Source organism: Lepisma saccharinum, chromosome 23 (assembly GCF_977018435.1).
Source record: "Lepisma saccharinum chromosome 23, izLepSacc3.1, whole genome shotgun sequence".
In the NCBI taxonomy this organism is placed as follows: domain Eukaryota; kingdom Metazoa; phylum Arthropoda; class Insecta; order Zygentoma; family Lepismatidae; genus Lepisma; species Lepisma saccharinum.
In genome coordinates, this window is record NC_139251.1 from 43,680,022 (window position 1) to 43,701,113 (window position 21,092).

Genomic DNA, 21,092 nt, shown 5'->3' on the forward strand with positions numbered 1-21,092 from the left:
CGTCAAACCCAGACGAAAGTTCCTCTTCTACTTTTCCGAGAGATGCTCAGTGTCGGAGCTAGACACCACCGAAAGTGTGGGAAAGTACAGTTCACACCTCTGTAGGACGAGTAGTATGGCAGTTAGAAAGGCGGTTCCAAAGAAATCATAAAGGAATCTTATGCGCTCTACCAGAAACGCACCATGAGAGATCTGTGGGACCTATGCGGAAGGGACTCCTCATAGGAAATGGAGTTCCCCGTAGAAAGAATACGTGAAAGGGGTATCTGAGGAAGCAGGTGTACGTCAATTACATGATGATATCCAGATACCATTCACAATTACGGAAACACGATAGACGAAACCGGGATAATTTTAGCATGGTTGCGTTGCCGGAGGGACAATGGGCTTAGCAACACCGACAGTAAATGCAAACAAAATGCTCGTTGGCTGCCGAATGCCATGGGAAAACATTGTGGTTGAATGTGGCCTCGCATGGAAAACAGTTTCAAGGAAGGTATTAAAAAACTTTACTTCACAGGTAGAACACTGTACAAGAAGTTACAGCAAGTGCTCAAAATGACTTCCACAACAGCGCAACCGTCGGTGTAGTGAATTCCGCACTTTTCCCAATATCCCCGGTGTATTTCGTATTTGTGTACATGCATCAATCACACGTTCCCCTAACTCGGCAACATTATCGACAGGAGAGTTGTACACCATGCTCTTCATGTGACCCCAAATTCAAAAATTCAATGGATTTAAATCAGGTGACAGTGGTGGCCACAGTACAGGCCCCGCAGGACCTATCCAGTGCTGACCATAGCGTCGCGTAAGGTGCCGTCGCACAGGTAAAGCAAAATGTGCTGGTGCATCATCGTGCATGGACCACATACACAACCGCTGGTGAAGGGGAACATCTTACAGGAGGCGTGGAAGATGATTACGTAGGAACTGAAGGTACCCACGACCATTGAGTTTGGGTGGCAGGATGTGAGGTCCCAATATGAAATCACCTACTACACCCATCCACACATTCAAGGTGAAACGTTGCTGATGTCGTGACTCAAACGTTTCATGGGGATTTTCGTCACACCACACGTGAGTATTATGAAAGTTCACAATTCCGTCACGAGTGAATCCAGTTTCGTCTGTGAACAAAATGTCACCTAAAGCGTGGGTGTAATGCAGGTTTTTGCAGGATCCACTCACGAAACCTAACCCTGGCCTCGCAATCCGTTGCTTGGAGACCTTGTACGCGTTGGAGATGGTGCGGGTAGAGCAACTGTCAGTGTAAAATGCGCCACACACCTCGCTCTCGTGTCTTGATCCTCCTAGTTGACGTCCCTGGTGCTTCTTGAACGCGTTGTAAAATGCTTTCCTCTTCTTCCATTGTGATACGTGTTGGCTTACAGCGTTTTCTCCATATTCAAAACTCCGGTGTTCTCGGAGGCGTTGGTGTAATCCTACGAACACGCGACGATCAGGGTGCCGTCGGCGAGGAAAAGCTCCCTGGTACAGGCGTGCAGCCTCCACTGCATTGCCGTCTGCTTTCCCGTAGAAGAAATGCATGTCCGCATATTCCTCATTAGTGTACACACGTTCCATTTGAACCGCAAAGTACATGGACTTCACTGACAGACACTGTTGTACGTATTCCGTCTCGAACAGACACACTTACTGAACTACGTCTCAGTGTGCCTTCTAGCCTTGACGCAAGTCACGCTGCCCCCTGACGGTAAGGATAGGAACTACGCAAATTACGTATTAGGTAATACTAGTAGAACACGTCGTACCTTTTACGTGATTCAAAGGCACGTACAGTATGAAGTACAGTGAGTTCCAATAACGTCATGTACGTTTCGATTAAGGATGGTATCGAGACGAGACTTTCCTTGGTCTCGGTGTCGTCTCGAGTTCAAAAGAGTGATCTCGTTCTCGGTGTCGTCTCGTATACTAGGTGGCCGTCTCGGTCTCGGTCTCGGTCTCGTCTGGAACACGTCTTGAGGGTGGTGGTCTTGTTCTCGTCTCGTCTGCAGAGATTTCGATTAACAATACGTACGTATGTACGTAGGTATCGTGCCTATATCCTGCATTCATACCAGAACACTACTGTGTCACAGTGCCCAAGTGGTAAAGTGTTCGGCTTACATTCAGTAGGTTGAGGGTTCAACTTCTGTGACCATCGGAAAACACAATTCATTTTACCACTTTAGGTATTGGTATTGTTTCTTTCCTCTTACGTATTCTCTTTTTTGTACTGGTGTTTCTTCAGTCATAAAGGTGGGATGGAGTTTTTTTCATAGGCCCTCGTCGACTCCCGTCACACATCATACACTTTCCATCTTTTACAAACTACCAACCACAGCTAAACACTGTTTTCCCATGACATTCGTCAGCCAACGAGCATTTTGCTTGCATTTACTGTCAGTGTTGCTATGCCCATTGCCCTTTCGGCAACGCAACCTTGCTGAAATTATCCCGGTTTCGTCTATCGTGTTTCCGTAATTGTGAATGATATCTGGATATCACGTAATTGACATCCACCTGCTTCCTCAGATACCCCTTTCACGTAATCTTTCTACGGGAACCCCACTTTCTATGGGGAGTCCCTTAGGTCCCACAGATCTCCCATGGTGCGTTTCTGGTAGAGCGCATAAGATTCCTTTATGATTTCTTTGGAACCGCCTTTCTAACTGCCATAGTACTCGTCCTACAGAGGTGTGAACTGTACTTTCCCACACTTTCGGTGGTGTCTAGCTCCGACACTGAGCATCTCTCGGAAAAGTAGAAGAGGAACTTTCGTCTGGGTTTGAAGCGATGTATCTCTTGTTTCATTTATGACCATCACTTATGATACACCCTGTATACTTTACAACATTCGCTGTGAACGTATGGAACAATATTTTAGTTGTTTCAATTGTAAACACCCTGCACTCAGCATAGATGGTGTAACTCGACGTGTTTTTCGTGCTGTATATGTTATACATTGTAATCGCAAAAGCCTATCGAAATGTCCCATGAAATGCTTCCATGTAAAGTACTGTCTACTATAAGATTTTTGGAAGCATTTACGTAGCATTTATGCTAGCAAAAATGTTAAAGGAAATGGTTTCGTCTAAAGAGGGAGGAAGCGCTTCGCTCTCAGGCCACGCCTCAGTTGTCAATACTGATTACCTAATTACCCTATTGTTGCTGAGCGTAATTTCCCAACAGATGAGACGGATATAGGTCCGCTGACTAGGCTCCAACCACTGGTCATTAGCATCCTTGCACTTGGAACCTGAGCACATCTGCATAAACCATGTTTCAGCCAGCGGATAATATCAATCAGATAAGCATTAACGCTATATCCTGTCTCTAACTTGATCTCTTCCACTGTCTGTGTGGAAGTTCTTAGTAAATTATTACTTTTTAATGCGTTGCGTTTGTCCTGTGCAGGACTTTTACAACCTTGCACTTTTAGCTTTTCCCAAGTGACTTTTTACATCCCTTCCTTTAATATTTTTAGCAAGAATTTTAGATAAGGAGATATTTCCCCGTATACATTGAAGGGTGCAAAATGCCGTAATCTACCGACACACCCAACAATTTCCAATCAATCTTTGATGTCACCAATTCTTGCAAGAACACCATCGTGGACCACACGACTCGCCAAGATTGTGAGGATTGATGATTTGCTTTATTTTACTTCACTTTTGGCTAATTTGCGTAAATGGGGATGAGTGATGACATGATGAATGGACACTCACAAATATCCATGCTCAAGCCGGGATTCGAACCCGGAACCCCTGGCGTCGTTCATTGAAATAAATATAGGGTGAGGCAGTGAAACGGGAAGATTTATAAAATTCACAAAAAATAGAGAGAGCAAATATTAAAATGAATGTACTGTACATGAGTTGAAATTACTAGCGTACCTGAAAAAATGTTCATTTTTTAATATGGCGTCAGTAAGATGGCGTCCTAGGTGTTGCACACATTGTCGGAGTTTCAGAATAAATCTGCCCATGACGCTTCGTAGCATCTTCAACGGAATGTTGTGGATCTCTTGCCGAATTCGCTCCTTCAAATTATCCATGGTTCTTGGAGCGTTGTCCTTGAATACTTTGGATTTGAGGTAACCCCAAAGGAAAAAGCCAGGAGCCGGCATATCGGGTGAACGGGCAGGCCACGGAATATCGCCGAATGTGCTGATGAGACGACCATGAAATGCGAGTCTAAGCACGTCCATAGACACTCTGGCAGTATGGCTAGTTGCACCATCTTGCTGGAAGAGTGTTTCTTCATCTGGGTCATAGTCATCGAGGACAGGCAGGAAAAAGGTTACCAATATGTCAGCATAACGTCATGGGCGGATTTACTCTGAGACTACGACAATGTGTGCAAAACCTAGGACGCCATCTTACTGACACCATATTAAAAAATGAACATTTTTCAGGTACACTAGCAATTTCAACTCATGTACAGTACATTCATGTTAAAAAATTAACTAATATTTGCTTTCTCTATTTTTTGTGATTTTTTAAAAATCTTTCCGTTTGACTGCCTCACCCGATAGAATGCAGCAAACATCTAACGTTCCGATATCACTTTATTTATTTGTTTGACAGTTGTTGATTGAATATTTTTACTCTTGTCTTTGGGCCACACATTTCCATTGTTTTAAGAAATAAAAAATAAATATTTTTCATGAACTCGAGATATCAACCAGGCGATTTCTGGATAGACTTCCGAGCTATCGAGAGCTTTTTTTTTTAGTGAAGTGAAACTTCAATCCCTGAAGACGAGAGCGACGTTAGCTCTCCATACTTCGGAAGTCTATCCGGAAATCACCTGGTTCATATCCAGAGAAAACCTCTTCATCATTCACTGCCAAGAAAGCTTCAAGAAATATTTTTTCCGTTTTTAGGACCTAAAAGTCCACTCCATCATGATAACTATCTGTTTCCGGAGTCTTTGGTCCAGCCGCTAGTGATTACATGCCGAGAAAGATACGGTTTGGATGATCATGTTTGTCCATTCTTTATTATGATTATCACCGTCAGTTTGACCACATTGAGACAAGGATTGTTTCATTTTTGTTATGTAGCGTCGCTTTTCTGCCACTTCTCGCTAAACGCGACGATGAGGATGAGTGATGATATGATTAAACTCACAAACTCATAAGAATGTCCATCCCCAGGCCGTTATTCGAACCCATGACCCCTGGTGTCATAGCGGTTGTGCTTGTGAAGTAAGTACATGAAAATATTTCAGCTGTAACACTTAGATGGCCAGTACCTTAAGCCCAAGGCCAGGTATTACAATGTTATAATACTATTACATTGAACACTGAACAAGTTACAAATTCCTTATGCGCAGATGCAGGTTCCCGTGTATACAGGATGTTCCTACAACAATGTATACACACTTAGAATAATCAAAGAACAAAGGTTAGACATCTAAATTTGACAATCTAAATTAAATGAAGATCCTTGTGAATTACACGTATTTGAACTGATGGTAAGTCTGATCTGAGCACTGGTGATGATATGGAGGAGTAATGTAACGTATGGAAGAGTTTCATTAGTTATGTGGGAACATTGTTTCTCATAAACGTCATCCGTGACGTGTTTCCATAAAAATACTTCATTAATATGATGTCTAGCAAAGGAGAGTCACGTACGACGCTACTTTTTCACACAATCCAGTCAGTATTTTCTTTCTTTTTTGTAAAGATAGCCTCTTATATCATGGAAAGGTGCTTCATCTTGCTGAAAATAAAATTCCTCCTTGAAATTCGAACTTCTCTCATATGCATGGCATGATTGATTTCGCGATGTGACTCAAATATGATGAACGATCAATTCCTGTGTCATAAACCGCTTGCCGAAGACATTTTATAGTGATTACCGGGAGCGTACATTCTTGGCTAGAAGCCCCAAAGCCCAGTGACTAAAATGCAGAGGCAAAATCGATTAGAAGTTGTTCATTTCAATAAGAAAACGACGCTTCAAGAGTTGGCAACACTTGACATCTTACAAGTTGGCAACACTTGACATCTTACAAGTTGGCAACCTGGCTCCATTCAGGATTTTGCGAAGGAAGGCAAGCAGGTAGCATTCTGACAGATTAACACACCCGGATACACGGTAGAATTGTAATCTTCTCCTCAAAGCTCAACAGTGTGTCCAGCTCCCATAGTTTGTTACCAGTTTGAACACAAAGGGGCACTCTCTTGCAACAGTTGAGCTAATGCATGCAGACAGATACTTGGTCTATTCGAACACCCCGGAAAATGGTGGTAGTCCAGCTGTAGGAAGCAACTTACGTCACTGGTGATTACTTAAAGTTCCCAGCAGCTCCCACATGCTTCAAACTTATTTCCAATTCGATTAATAATGAGTGATGTTGCCGTGGTTGTTTGAAACTAGTCGAAACTTTCTTCATTCTTACATTTTCAGTACCGATAAGTCTCCATTCTTAAAGAAATTAGACTCGTTTCAGCCATTACGCCAAATAAGTAACACGACTTTCGGTTTTTATGTAAGGTTTATGAGTGTGCTGCACATTTTTGGCAACGTAGGGAAAGAATTAGACTGTAAGCAGCTGATTGCATCACTTACGCTCCCTCCGCTCACTTACGATTGAAAATACGACGACAGCGCAACAGCGGTTTTCTCTTCTCGGTCATGCTGTAAGTTTGGCAACAACACGCAGCAGACGACAGACTTCTGAATAGCGGAAACTGTACGTGCTAGGTTAAACTTTCTGACCTGTATTCTTTTTCTTATTGGAGAGAGAATTATTGGAGAAAATTATAGGTATATATTCAAGGCTACACCCTAGGCACAAACCACTTATTTACAATAATATGTCATGCAAAATTGGTAGCAGTTTGGTTGGCAAACAGTGGGAAAGATACACATAGAGTTAAAGCAAAAAAAAAAAAAAAATCGACAAACAGAGGTATCCAACTCAGACCAAAAAATGAAACAAAAGAAAATAATTAATGAAATAATTTATATTTAACAACAAATGAGTGTTTCATACATGGTGAGAACAGAAATGTTTACAAATAATAATAAGAAAAATTAAATATATGTACAAAAAAATGTAACAGAACTGAAGGAAATTAATTTACAAAAAACAAAATATCAAAGCAACTTAAATTTGGTTTGGTGGTTTCACAGGTTTTCGCAGGGGGTTATCTAAACGGTGATTTCCTACCCTCAGGACCTCCCAATTCAGAACTAGATTTTCACTTAGAATGTTTGAATTGGAATGTACCAGGTGGTTATAATTAAAGTGACGGTGTTCAGAGTGGTACAGCACGGGCTGTAATGAGAGTAGCAGTCTGAAACTTCGTAGATATGCTAATGAAGCAATGCGCTCGCGAATTATGCCAAAAAAAAAAATAGTTCCAATTCTCGCCACCAGGGTAAAAAACGGCGCTGTAAGCAATCAAAACGTGGAATTTTCCATAACTCTGACGTCAAAGTCGGTGAAATTGCCTAACCATTGTGTGAGCTCCCTGGTTGTGGTTGGTGACGCTTGTTGCTTTTTCCTTTAGTAATGTTCATGTAATTCGAATAGTGAAATTGTAGCGATATTTTATTACAAAGAGTATTGTTTTCTGCGATTTATAGTGTTTTTCCTGTAACTATACCAAGTTTTGACTGCTTACAGCGCCATTTTTACCCTGGTGGCGAGAATTGGAACTATTTTTTTTTTTTTTTTTTTTCATAATTCGCGAGTGCATTGCTTCATTAGCATATCTACGAAGTTTCAGACTGCTACTCTCATTACAGCCCGTGCTGTACCACTCTGAACACCGTCACTTTAATTATAACCACCTGATACACAACTCAGGAACTGCTGCCTTTGGAGGCAAGGGAGAAGTAAGGACCGGTTTTTGAGAGGTACTTATCATTACTACATCATACTCTGACATACTACATACATTTCACTGGTAAAGAGCAGTTCCTGAGATGGGACTGTTTTCATTGGAATTTCCATAGTTCCTGAGATGGTACTGTTTTCATTGGAACTTCCATGGTTCCTCAGATGGTACTGTTTTCATTGGAATTTACATGGTACCTGAGATGGTACTGTTTTCATTGGAATTTCCATGGTTCCTGAGATAGAACTGTTTTCATTGTAATTTCCATGGTTCCTGAGATGGGACTGTTTTCATTGTAATTTCCATAGTTCCTGAGATGGGACTATTTTCATAGGAATTTCCATAGTTCGTGAGTTGGGACTGTTTTCATTGGAATTTCCATGGTTCCTGAGATGGTACTGCTTTCATTGGAATTTTCATGGTTCCTGAGATGGTACAGTTTTCATTGGAATTTCCATGGTTCCTGAGATAGAACTGTTTTCATTGGAATTTCCATGGTTCCTGAGATGGTACTGTTTTCATTGGAATTTCATAGATCCTAAGATTAGACTGTTTTCATTGGAATTTCCATCGTTCCTGAGAAAGGGGCTGTTTTCATTGGAATTTCCATGGTTCCTGAGATGGGACTCTTTTCATTGGAATTTACATGGTTCCTGAGATGGGACTGTTTTCATTGGAATTTCCATAGTTCCTGAGTTGGGACTGTTTCATTGGAATTTCCATAGTTCCTGAGTTGGGAAATCCTGAATCGGGAATAGATCACCTACACGAGTATTCCTGTACCCACCTCGCTGCTGAAGGTGACCTGGGGCAGGTGGAGCCGTCGCTTCAGCTCCATGGACGTCGTGGAGCAGTCCGTGAACGTAGCTGTTCCCGGTCGCCTCGGAGGTGCGGGAGACGGGGCTGCTCCGGCTACTACACCGTTTGGAGTGGTCCGACGGTACACCTCGAGAGTCAGGTGATCGCCGCAAGACCTGAAAAAGAATATCAAATTGCAGTTTTAGCAACGAAACTAATTTCAAAGCATGAGGTTTGCACGAATAATCTACCACATCATAACATTGATTAGTCACGTATCTAGAAATCTATTTCGGGAGAGCAAGAATAATAATACCTATTACTCTTAACAATAACGTTATCATTATTACATGAAAGGTTAGAAGATGGCGTAAAAGTATGTAACATGTAACAATATGTCTACAAGAAAAAGTAAGGCAAGCAAATGCAAAAATAATTTTACAGAAAAGAAACTAAAACGTAAACAAATGTAAGAATACTTCTAGAGGAAAGAAACTAAAAAGCAAGCAACTGTAAGAATACCTCTGCAGGAAAGAAACTAAAAAGGCAAACAGATGTAAGAATACTTCCTCAGGAAAGAAACTGAAGGCAAGCAAATGTAAGAATACCTCTGCAGGAAAGAAACTGAAGGCAAGCAAATGTAAGAATACGTCGGCAGGAAATAAACTGGAGGCAAGCAAATGTAAGAATACCTCTGCAGGAAAGAAACTGGAGGCAAGCAAATGTAGGAATACTTCCTCAGGAAAGAAACTGAAGGCAAGCAAATGTAAGAATACTTCCTCAGGAAAGAAACTGAAGGCAAGCAAATGTAACAATACTTCCTTAGGAAAGAAACTGAAGGCAAGAAAATGTAAGAATACTTCCTCAGGAAAGAAACTGAAGGCAAGCAAATGTAAGAATACGTCCGCAGGAAAGAAACTGAAGGCAAGCAAATGTAAGAATACTTCCTCAGGGAAGAAACTGAAGGCAAGCAAATGTAAGAATACTTCCTCAGGAAAGAAACTGAAGGCAAGCAAATGTAAGAATACCTCTGCAGGAAAGAAACTAAATCGCAAGCAAATGTAAGAATACCTCTGCAGGAAAGAAACTAAAAGGCAAGCAAGTTTAAAAATACTTCTGCAGGAAATAAACTAATGACAAGCAAACGTAAGAATACTTCAACAGGAAAGAAACTATGAAACATGCAAATGTAAAAATGCTTCTAGAGGAAAAACTAAAATACAAGCAATGTAAGAATACTTCTACAGGAAGGAAACTAAAAGGCAAGCAAATGTAAGTAGAAACCTGATAAGGTCCAGGATTTCATCCTCTGGCATGGTGACGACGTTGTGGCTGTCGACGAAGATGATATAATCGCCCGGCCTCATGCCTGCCCTGTCCGCCGGGAGACCAGCCTCCACTCGCTCCACCCTGCAAAGAAGAAATACCACAAAATTAGTATGTTTTTCAAGTGTTATCAAGAATTTTGTATTTAGTTTACCAAGTAGCAGATTTTTCAAGCATTTTCCTCCACAATTGAAGCCAGTAAATTAATTACATAATAGCTTGCAGAAAATCTTGTGGGCGGTGGGTGTGAGGTGGTGGGGGGGGGGTCATAATCGAAAAGTTGACTACACTGACGTCTGAGAAAAGTTTAAGGCAAAGATCAAAGGAGAAACAGTTGAGTTATAGAAAAGAAAAAAAGTATAGTAAACGAAAAAAAAAAATATTACACTTCCCGATAGAAAGTAGCCACTTTGCACACGTGGAGATTTACATAAAGCAAGTGATTTCAAAATAGGAACACCATCCAAATTCCAAAATCCGATTTTTCAAAATGACGGACATCTTAAATTGAAACCTCAGCAAATCTCTACAATAAAATGGATGAACGGACAATTGGATATAAAAGTAACAAGACTGAGGAAAGAAAACGGAAAGATAGAAAGATGATACAAGAAAATAAGATAAAAATAAGTTACAAACAAAATTTGAGAACGGGCAGTAAGTTATTTTACATTATTTTTGGGATCATACTTATTGATTAGCACCATTCATAGGACCATGATAAAATTCAAGTATAATTCCCGGTTTCCAAGGCGAATTTTCAAAAAATTGAAGGCTACAAGCAAATGTTTACTTTCAACCACGCCTCTCACCACCCACACACATACACAAACCGTCTATGTGATTCCAATCCATCTAATTCAATTCATTTAAATGATACATACATTACAAATATTGAATTTAAGGTGCGTAGTTTACATTTGCCATTCACATACTCAGACTCGAAATACATCTACGAACATAATCCCAAATGTTACGAGAATATACCAATCTACTAAAAAAATGTTAATTGTATAGGAATTTCAAACTCAAATCAACTTCAAGATATCTTGCACTAATCTTCCATCTGTCAGAGAGATTCTTCTGCAAAGGAAACTAACAAAGCAAACGGATTGAGAGAATTCTGTTCTATTTTTCACGCAGCTTTCTTGTCCTTCTTCCATAAAAATAAAAGCTAAACTGTTTTATGAATATGTGTAAATTCAATGGGATCTGAATTAATAAAAGTTGCAATTTTGCACGTCTACCGAGAAAAATTCACGCAGAATGCACGCATAATTCCCAGAGCCAATAATTCCCGGAATTCAAAGAATAGTAGCCACTCTGAGCACCCGCGAAACAACATAAAGGCAAATACAACTTTTTTTTCAGCTTTGCCAACTCGTATCCTAAAAAAAAGGTAAAAGGTAAAGTGTTCCCCTGTGCATAGCACCACGCCATGAAGGCGTATAGGGGGTGTGGGGGTAACGCCCCACACTTTCTTGATCCGGTCGTGAGTGGGGGTGATGTGATCAGCATCACGCCCCTGACCGCCTTTACCCCCCAGGGTTTCCCCCAGGTACCCATGTACCTAAAAGAGTTTCCAAATTAGATACTTTTTTAATTGCAAAAAGAGAGAGAGAGAGAGAGAGAGAGAGCTAGCGTCGTAATAAATCTGGCGATCGAAGCCGAAATGAGGGACCCTGGTTTTACGTTCCAAAAAATTGTATCGTCCGCGTATAGGGTTGCATGACGGAAGCTAGTTCTTTAGCAGCGAAAAATGTGCAGACGAGACTCCACGGTTAGATTAAATGCCCTTCGCTATCTTTTTGATGTTTGCTGATGCGGCGTTCTACAGGGCCGGGGAAGGGGGGGGGGGGAAGGGGTTGACTTGATGTACCCACGTCATGAAATAAATCTGGAGAGGAGCCAGACGAGAAATGCCTCGGGCAGCAACGCCCATTGCAATCAGAGGATATGAGGGGCCGACTCCTTCTGAATTGTTGTTGGGGGGGGGGGGGTAAAAGGGGGGCGGTCTCCTTAAGCATGCAAGTAGGACAACGCCTCTCGAATGACCTTATGCCTCGGTTTACGACTTGGTCTCATCGTCCTTGCGTACATTAATGGCCACGGCCGAATATGCCTTCGTTTTCCATTATTCAGAGATTGCTCGTAAAAACTCGGCTCTCTTCGTCAAAAAACGATGATGGCGTTATTTTTTCGGTGATAGCCCGGGCCGTGGAGCACAAGGGAGTGGAGGGTTGATAAGCTGTTCGTGATAGCTTTATGGGGTTTCAAACACTGGATGCCACGACAAGGCTCGATCTTGTTGCAGTTTCCAACATCAAGCGTGAGAAATTGACCTCCGCGGCAGAGTCGTTAGCACAGCGCGCTACGACGCCAAGGGTCCCGGGTTGGAGTCCCTTCAATGTGGAAACGGAAAGCTTAAAAAACTATAGTATTGGCATTGTTTACTATTTTCTACGGAAAGAACGACGTGGTGCCAAAGTAGATTTTTGAATATTGCAATGTTTCAAATTGTTTCAATCTTATGCGTTCATCTGTTGCATTAAATACGTTTGACAACAGACCAAATGAAGTTCCAATAAATGAACAACTGCGCCAGGACATTTATTGTTCTCCTTAGAAACGTTAAGGAAACAGTATGAGGTAAAGTGCTCATTATTTCAATGGTAACACTGTCAAGCCTTGCTTCCATGTTCATAAAACATTAAAATACTGACCAAGGCAGAATTTATTGTTTAAAAAATATATACACTAAAAACGGTAGAAGATGACCCTGCTAGAGGGTGAAAACGTTACCTTTTTTTAGTGTATATATTTTCTTCTGCTTCACCAACGGAAAATGTCAGCTCACGCCACTGATAGCACGTATGGGAGAGGATAGAAGAAATTATAGGGTTCTTGTTGGGAAAAGCCTGATGGTAACAGATCCGTGGGGAAGACAAAGACGAGGATGGATCTGAAGGAAACTGTTACGGTCAAGAGTGCACTGACCGTGCACAAGATATGGACAGGTAGAAGGCTTTCCTTGATACGGCAATATATATTCGGGTTTAGGAATACCAGAGAGTTGGTTAGCTAATTATCGAAATTGCCAGAGAAAACTTACCTTGGCGGGTGGGTCCACGCCACCGAGAACCCGAACCCTTCTCGCTGCTTCGTTAGCCTCCTGGTGACGGTGAAAGGAGTCCTCCCCGGGGCGCTGGTCTCCCCCGCCTCCAATTCAAGATGGCGCAGGAAGCTGCTGTCCTCGCTCCCTGTGGGGAAACAACAATCAAGTCAACAATGATTCGTGAGTTATCTTAGTCACTTCTAAATCGAAAAAAAATAATTAAAATTGGTTTTAATCAGGAATCCTGATTGACCTTTGCTCTATCTACGCCAAGACTTTTTCGAAAATGCCTCGAAAAGCTGGTAAAATTACATCAGTTTAGAATTCTGTCCTGGGTTTGATTTCACTGTTGTACAAGATTATTTCTGATGATAAACATTGTGAACTCCTAGAACAGAGATTCCAAAACTTTTTCGTATCACGGCGCCCTTAGTGTTCCAAGATATTTCCGCGGCTCCCAAGTCAGAATTTAGGCCTATCTAACACTTGCAATGCTCAGTTAGTGTGGTTAGGTTGCTTGCATTAAGTTAAAAAATAAACACATTTCAAATTCAGAAACATATTATATGTAAAAAGTACTAAATAAGCACATATTTGCAACAATCATATCATTTCAGTGAAAATATTGGAACTTTCCGCGGCGTCCCTGTAAGCCAAGGCACCACTGTCCTAGGGGATTATCCAAAATTTTCCATTTTGAACGGTGTAAATTCATATTTTGGGTAAGGATAAATTTCGAGCAAAACTACATCTCCACTGGTTCGTCGGAATATGTCCAACATTGTTGGTTTGTGTGGTTTAAACTTGTGTACCAAAGTCGTGGAGAATTAAGTCTCGCGTTCCCAAGACACCCAAAGGTCAACGTTGAATTTTATTTTAGGTCCACTTTATGCACAGATAGACTAATCGGGACTGGGGCTACGTAAAGTGAAATCCGAACCACTATGCGTCTCCACCAAGTATCGAAACCGGGATCCCTAGATTACAAGGAAACGACGTTACCAATACACCATCGGGGAGAGTGTGTGTAGTTACACGTGGTAATTCAAAATGAATGGTACAATGGGATCCATGAGTATTATCGTGCAAATTGTCCATGACTATTTTCTTTAATTTTTCTCTTACATTCTGTGTGTTTTTAAGCGATGGATTTTTATGTATGCTGCTGCAGAAGTTGTCAACAGCTTGTTTAGAGTTTTCTCTAAATTCTTGAAGCTCCTATTGGGTCAAATAAAGTGCACGAACATGGTGATGGACAATTTGCACGGTAATACTCATGGAACCCACTGTACAAGAAGAAACCATAACTGTGACTAATGTAATGAATTTAATTCACAATTATCGATGTAACATGATAGTTTACCTTTCCAGGTTTCATCTGGCAACACTGAAACAAAACAAGCTCATCATCCAAAATGGCGACATCAGCGATAGGAAAGTCTTATTGTGTGCTAGAATAAGCCCAAAACTTTATCGGTAACCGTTGTTCAGAGACATTTCCGGACGCAATTTGCCAAAGATTGTCCGTAGAATTCTGTAGTTCGTGTACCAAGCAATTTGATAAGTTGACCTTTCACGTTATATCGATAATCGTGAATTACATTCATTACAGCATTCACATGGTTTATCTTTGTACCATTCATTTTGAATTAGCCTGTGTCATAGATTGGACTTATTAAAGTTTGCCCGATTATTTACCCAGGCCCTCCCGTGTCAAGAGACGGGTGAAACAGATGGGGTAGGTGAAGAAACGGGAACAGAGTTCAGAAGAAAGCCAAGAGCTCTTGAAAGAGAAGAGGGGCAGTCTGGGAACGAGGGAGGAAAGAAATTCAACGTCAAGGCAGAATGGAAAGAGACGTATGGTCTGGAGGCCGGCCACCGGGGGAAGATCCCTGGGCTAATATGAAAGTGACGTATGCAAAGTGTCATTGACGGATGAGGCGTCCTCGTCGTTGAGGCTGGGTGTCTGGGATGACGTAGGGTCTGCCTCCGGAAGGGAGAAGAAAGTGCTCTGCAGATGTAAGGGGAAGCATCTCTATGGATGGCGATAAATTTTGCTGGGATGCCAGAGATGGATCATTGTGTTCTTTTCAATGTAACAAAGAGTATCAAGAATTGTTATTTATCAAAGAAAGAAATGGTAGTACTATGGGAGATTTCAGATCTAAGCGACATTTGTCACTTGGCAGTGGAGGCGAACTACTTTCGCTTGGTAGATACGGTTTAGCATAGTGTGGGGCAAAAATGGAAGAAAGTGGGGAAGCAACTGCCCCCCAAGCCCCCTCCTAATCGTCGCCAGTGTCACTTGAAAACTAAACTTCAGAAATAAATGCAGCCTTTCGTACCGAGGTAAGACGACAAGCATTTGAGGTGGCAGAACGTTCTCTCCCACAAATTCGACGCCTATAGAGGGATAACAAAGAAGGAAGAATCTCCGTGAAAAGAGTGATACAACGATACCTACATATCGACACAAATTTCCAAAGTTATAGACATATTGAAGAAATAGCTCGAATCGAATCTCAATTTTTGATATAACAGAAGAGAGAAAGAGTATAATTTTTCGTTCAAGTATTACAGTAGAGTCTCGTTTATCCGATCTTCGCTTATCCGACATATCACCAGAAAAAAAAAATCATCAATCGGCATCAAGAACTGCAAGTTGCGAGCGTGAGCGTAGTCTATTTTTAGTTTCTCCCGACTCCAATTTTTTTTTCTGTATTGTTGTAAAACATGATTACTGTATTAGTAGGGAGACAAATTTATGGTAAATAAAAACTGAGTAGAGCGGTAAAAAAAATGTTAGATCAGCGGTATATACCAGCGGTGAAAAAAAAACAGACTAATCTTATCGCTGCTACAGCTAGCAAGTTCAATGAAACTGGAAGTTGAGTAGACATTCGGGGGAAGAAAGGAACGCAGCTCGACAGGGAGTGAAGTTTTCGAACTGAGATTATGTGCATGGGAAATCCCAATTTGCATCGTCTTCCTGATGTGATCGAAGATAAAACGTTCTTCAGTTGCTAGTGGTAGGAAACTTTAGGCAAACGTTTCGTTACAAATCGACAGTTTGCGCGCACAACCTCGATTGCCGGTTTTTGCGTGTTTTCTACTTATTTCGCGAAAAAGCGTTCATTTCGTGGAAAAGCACACATTTCGCATTACTTCGCGAATAAAACTCATGCATATTTCATCATTGGGGATGTAGTTACGTCCAAAATGTTCAAAATTGCATCTTTTTTTCACATTTCGCGATTTCGCGCATCGCGAAAATTCAATGTCCCTATATATTTGGTTCATGTGGCCGTGGTGGTTCAGTCGGTAACGCGTCTGACTACCATGCTAAAGGTCCCGGGTTCGATCCCCGGCCGGTTCAAATCCGGGAACTTTTCTAACGTAACGATGGAAGCGGCCCCGGCGCCCACCCAGCGTCGAATAACATGGGTACCTGGGGGAAACCCTGGGGGGTAAAGGCGGTCAGGGGCGTGATGCTGATCACATCACCCCCACTCACGACCGGATCAAGAAAGTGTGGGGCGTTACCCCCACACCCCCTATACGCCTTCATGGCGTCGTGCTATGCACGGGGGAGCACTTTACTTTACTTTACTTTACTTTTACTTTTATGTATTAGGTTCGTAATGTGTAAAATTATAACATTAGTTTGACGTTTAATAGGCTTTTTCTTAACACTCCAATTATACGACATTTTCGCTTATCCGACGTTCTGCCGGCCAATTTATGTCGGATAAGCGACAGTCTACTGTATTTGTGGAGCAAATCACCTGAAAGAGAAAAGACTCATTCTGCAAATCTAGCACAATCCATGCAGCCTTCAAGAAGGCGAAAATTGATAACAGAAAAAGAAACATTCAAAGAATCTCCCATGCATTAAAAAAAAAAAAAAAAAAGGAAAAATTGAGAATCATTAAAAAGTCCTACTTCGTGCATGTAAGACACAAAAAAGGTACATCCCAGGGTGCTTAATCAAAATTTTGGCGAGAATCCGTGCTCATTTCGTCGCCATGCCAACACAACAATAGCATTGCTTCCAGTTCACGTGAAAAGGGTCGTTTACATCAAACGTCAGGATGAGTTCGAGTCATTCATGCTGAAGGAAGATACAGACGCATGTTAGGTTTTGGCTCATCCTTCTCTGTGCTTGAGTTATGATAGGCTTCCAGCAGGGTGGATAAAGATCATGGTTTTTATTCAATTTTTTAAAATTTAAATTGACTTTTTAATTTTTTAAAAAAAAACACGCTTAAAATTGTTTCTATGCTTTTTGGCACCATACAAATAGATATATGTTTTTATAGAAATGCTTTTTCTAGTAAATGGCCCTGTAAAATATTTGAACAGTTTGATTAATACAAATAAAAAAATATATGTAAATATACATTTTTCTCTTTGTGATACTATATATATATGAACCTACCATGGAAATGTTTGTTGAGTGTGTTGATGAAACTATAATAATTTCAGTAACTTTTCTTCCAGCGAAAATAAAACATTCTGGATGCACTCAATAATTATAACTTAACATATTTTTTATAAGCTTTGTAGCTTAATTTTGGCACTATTTTTAATGATTGTTTGCAAAATAGCAGCTGCAATGTTTATTTACAGTTTTATAATAATGACACTATTCACGGTTTAACAAGAATTTTGTATATTATTCTACACAAAATGTTTGCTATTTTTGCGTATAAAAATTATTCAATTTTAAATCAAGACAAATGTAATCGTGTTTACAGTTTACATATGACATTTCTTTTCGTATGAGCTTCACTCCATCAGTACATATATTTGGTTTCCTTTCTTAGAGCCTAATAAACACCATTCAATGATTACGAGATTAACGCACTTTCACCAAAATTGATTCTAATGTCTACAAAACCCTTATGTACATTATTCTATAAGTTATTTATTTTATAAAAAAATATTATTTTTATTAAATTTATTTTTAAAATGCAACCTTTGTCAGAAAAGTTCCAGAACTGATTTTCTTATTCTTTATCTATGATATTGAATCACAAGAAATGGGTGTTATTCAGTTACCTGATATGTGTTTTGAATAAACATGGCCTTGGAAGTGTTTCCATGTAAACTCACTAGGTGGCAGGGCTGTGCTTTGCAACCCACTGTTCGGCTTGTTGGCACATATAGTTGGAAGTTACTCGAGTGACGTGATGGACGTAGATTCTGAACAGAGAGTTAACATTAAGTTCTCTGTTAACCTAGGAAACCCTCTAGTAAAACATGGAATATGATACGTATATGTGACAAGGCATTATCGAGAAGCCGTGTCTTTGATTGGCACAAAAGGTTTTGGGAGGGTAGAGATTCAGCGCAAGACGATCCGAAGACAATGTTGATCACATTTTTTCATGCTAAAGGTTTGATGCACCATGCCTGCCTGAAGGATAAACGATAAATCAAAACTTTTATATTGACGAGCTGAAACGTTTTTGTCAAGCAATTTGGTGGTGCTGTCCTGATTTGTCGGCATCTTGGCAGTGGTTCTTATTGCACGACAATGCAAGGCCCCATATTGCTTTATCTGTCCAAGCATCGTATCCCTGCTCTACCACATCCCCCATATTCACCCGAACTGTCGCGTGTGATTTTGTTTTGTTTCCCCCATGTGAAAAAGCGCTGAAAGGGAAGTGTCATGAAGATATTGTAGCAATCCAAACAGTTTTGCGACAGATGTGCTGAGAAGCATCCCGGATGAAGCTTTCTCTGATTGCTTCCATGACCTACTGAAACGGTGGCAACTGCGCATAGGTAGACGAGGGGACTATTTTGACAAGACCTAGGACCATTAGTCCGTGAGCTCAGTCCTGGAACTTTTCTGACAAAGGTTGTATCACCTGATTTAAATCGCGATTTTTATCAACCTGATTTGAATCAATCCACCTTGGCTCCCAGTCATACCACCCACCCTGTTCCAAAGCGCTTGCGATTCACAGCACTTTAATAAGTTTAGTTGGAAAAGTAAAATCCATATTTTTCAAACGTTGATATCAGTCCTCGACTGAATATTAGGCCGGATACAGGAAGATCTCTTTCGATTTGTATTTTTCGGTTCCAGGTTCGGTCTCTGGCAAAAGGCTCATAATTTCAGTGCTGACGCAGCATTGTGAGACTAACTGGGTAGAGGGAGATTATTTCCATAACATCTTTAGCTGTTATGCATTTGAAGCTTCGGAACGAGTCACAACTCTCGAAGCAGCCAATGAACGAAGCGAGCCACTGGCGTCATCTCAACCCAGAACCTATCGCTAAGCACCCTGCTCAGGCTCAACACGCCCACTAGGCTCGCTAGACAGACTCGCGTAGTCCGCTGGAGATGTTCCGAAAGTAATTCAACTCTAGCTACTTAAAACCCCTTCAGACCCTTTGTACATGATCATGTACATCACTTTTATTATTTTTTTAATGCGTGATGGCGAATCTTTCAGCATTTGATTCTGTTTCCGCATGATTTTGTACATTTCCTCTGCTGAGAAATCGCTAAGCTACTGCCACCTGGTATCACCGACAGAAAATAGAGAGTAAATAGAAATGATGGCGGGAATAGCTGACGACATTGAAGGTAAATATCCTACATTTAGTTTCACAGTGAGGTAGATTTAGATTAGATCATGTACATGCCAAAAATGTACGGATATGTTTTCAGAAAAAAATAAATGATGTTGTTTTTGTAACCAGAGCACTTCTTATAGCTACATTTCAGCCTTGAAAAAAATCAGGTCAAAAGAAACAGCACTCTCATGTGTGAAGAAAGGAGTTGGCGATGAAACTCAACACACTGACCACTGCCTCTTCACCTCGCAGGCAGGCTTTGGTCCTCAAAGATCTTGTGCATGACGGAGTTCACATGTTGTGCCATAATGGTGCCAACAAACTATTTCAAATATCTATACAGTCGAAAAGGTAGTCCACGCTAGATTTCTACAAAGTATTCAAAGACAAATCTGTTAATTTAAACTACGAATATTTTTACAAGAAAGCTCTTGTTGAGACGGACCCAAGCTCCCAGACGAACCTTACGTAGTATTTATATAAGCTTTATAGCTTGGCATTTATTAATTCATCATTCTCTGTCTTAACAGACAGGTTCTTCATTCCCCAGAAAGTCTTCAAAAGAGTAAATTTTCACTTTACAAGTTAGTAGAGACTAAAATTGCAGACGAGTTACAGTCAGATGTGCATACAGGTTTCTTCTACCCTTTTGCAACTTTTGACGGTATTCGTTTGCATCATCAACATGTTTTCTGATATTTTTAATGATCTTTTGTGAATGTAGGGTTTTCTGTGTTCTTTGAATGATTTTTCTTCAGATACTCATGCCTTTCTTTTGCACGATTTTTCTTTGCGCGTAGGCTATACGTATTTTTAACCGTATCTGTTACTTTCGAGTCATTTTTATGTACATGTAAGATATATTTTAAACCATCAACTTGGTTTTGTTAGTTGAATGGATTTTTTTTGCATTAAATTGAACTTTAAAACCATCAACATTGTTTCTGTCACTTCTGAACGATTTCTATATTTGCACGTAGGCTATACCTTGTCTTCAAACATATTTTCTGTTACTTTTGAACACTTCTTGCTGTACATCAAACCATCATTACGTATCGTAAACTAAACAAATATAAACGATTTCAATTTGTGTAGGCACGCACTTTATTTAACAATCATATTATATATCAAGATTTCCAATGTAATTTTTATATTCAATGAACAACATTATATTATAATCCATAGCCCACGGGAGAATGTTCGAATGTGATTACGTGAATGTTGGTTCGGCTTTGTTTAGCTACACGATGAAACAGTGGTTTTTCTACAATCAGTATGTAACTATGGACCTGAAGTGAGGCTTAAGGGGGAGAGGGACAATTTCCCATAGGTCTTTATCTCTGAGGCAGCTGGGAGCACTGTTGCCAACTTAGCTCTTTTGGGACCAGATCTGGCTCT

General features: G+C 40.6%; 1 protein-coding gene across 1 annotated transcript in view; it reads right to left on the bottom strand.

Annotated features, from left to right (window-relative positions):
* PsGEF (Protostome-specific GEF) overlaps nt 1-21,092 on the bottom strand; it is a 296,488-nt gene that overhangs the window by 85,134 nt on the left and 190,262 nt on the right. Inside the window, exons 10-12 of the mRNA XM_083144724.1 lie at nt 13,101-13,248; nt 9,947-10,072; nt 8,652-8,838 (exon numbers count right to left, since the gene is read on the bottom strand). Of these exons, the coding sequence (XP_083000850.1) occupies nt 8,652-8,838; nt 9,947-10,072; nt 13,101-13,248 (461 nt within the window). The remainder of the gene's footprint in view (nt 1-8,651; nt 8,839-9,946; nt 10,073-13,100; nt 13,249-21,092) is intronic.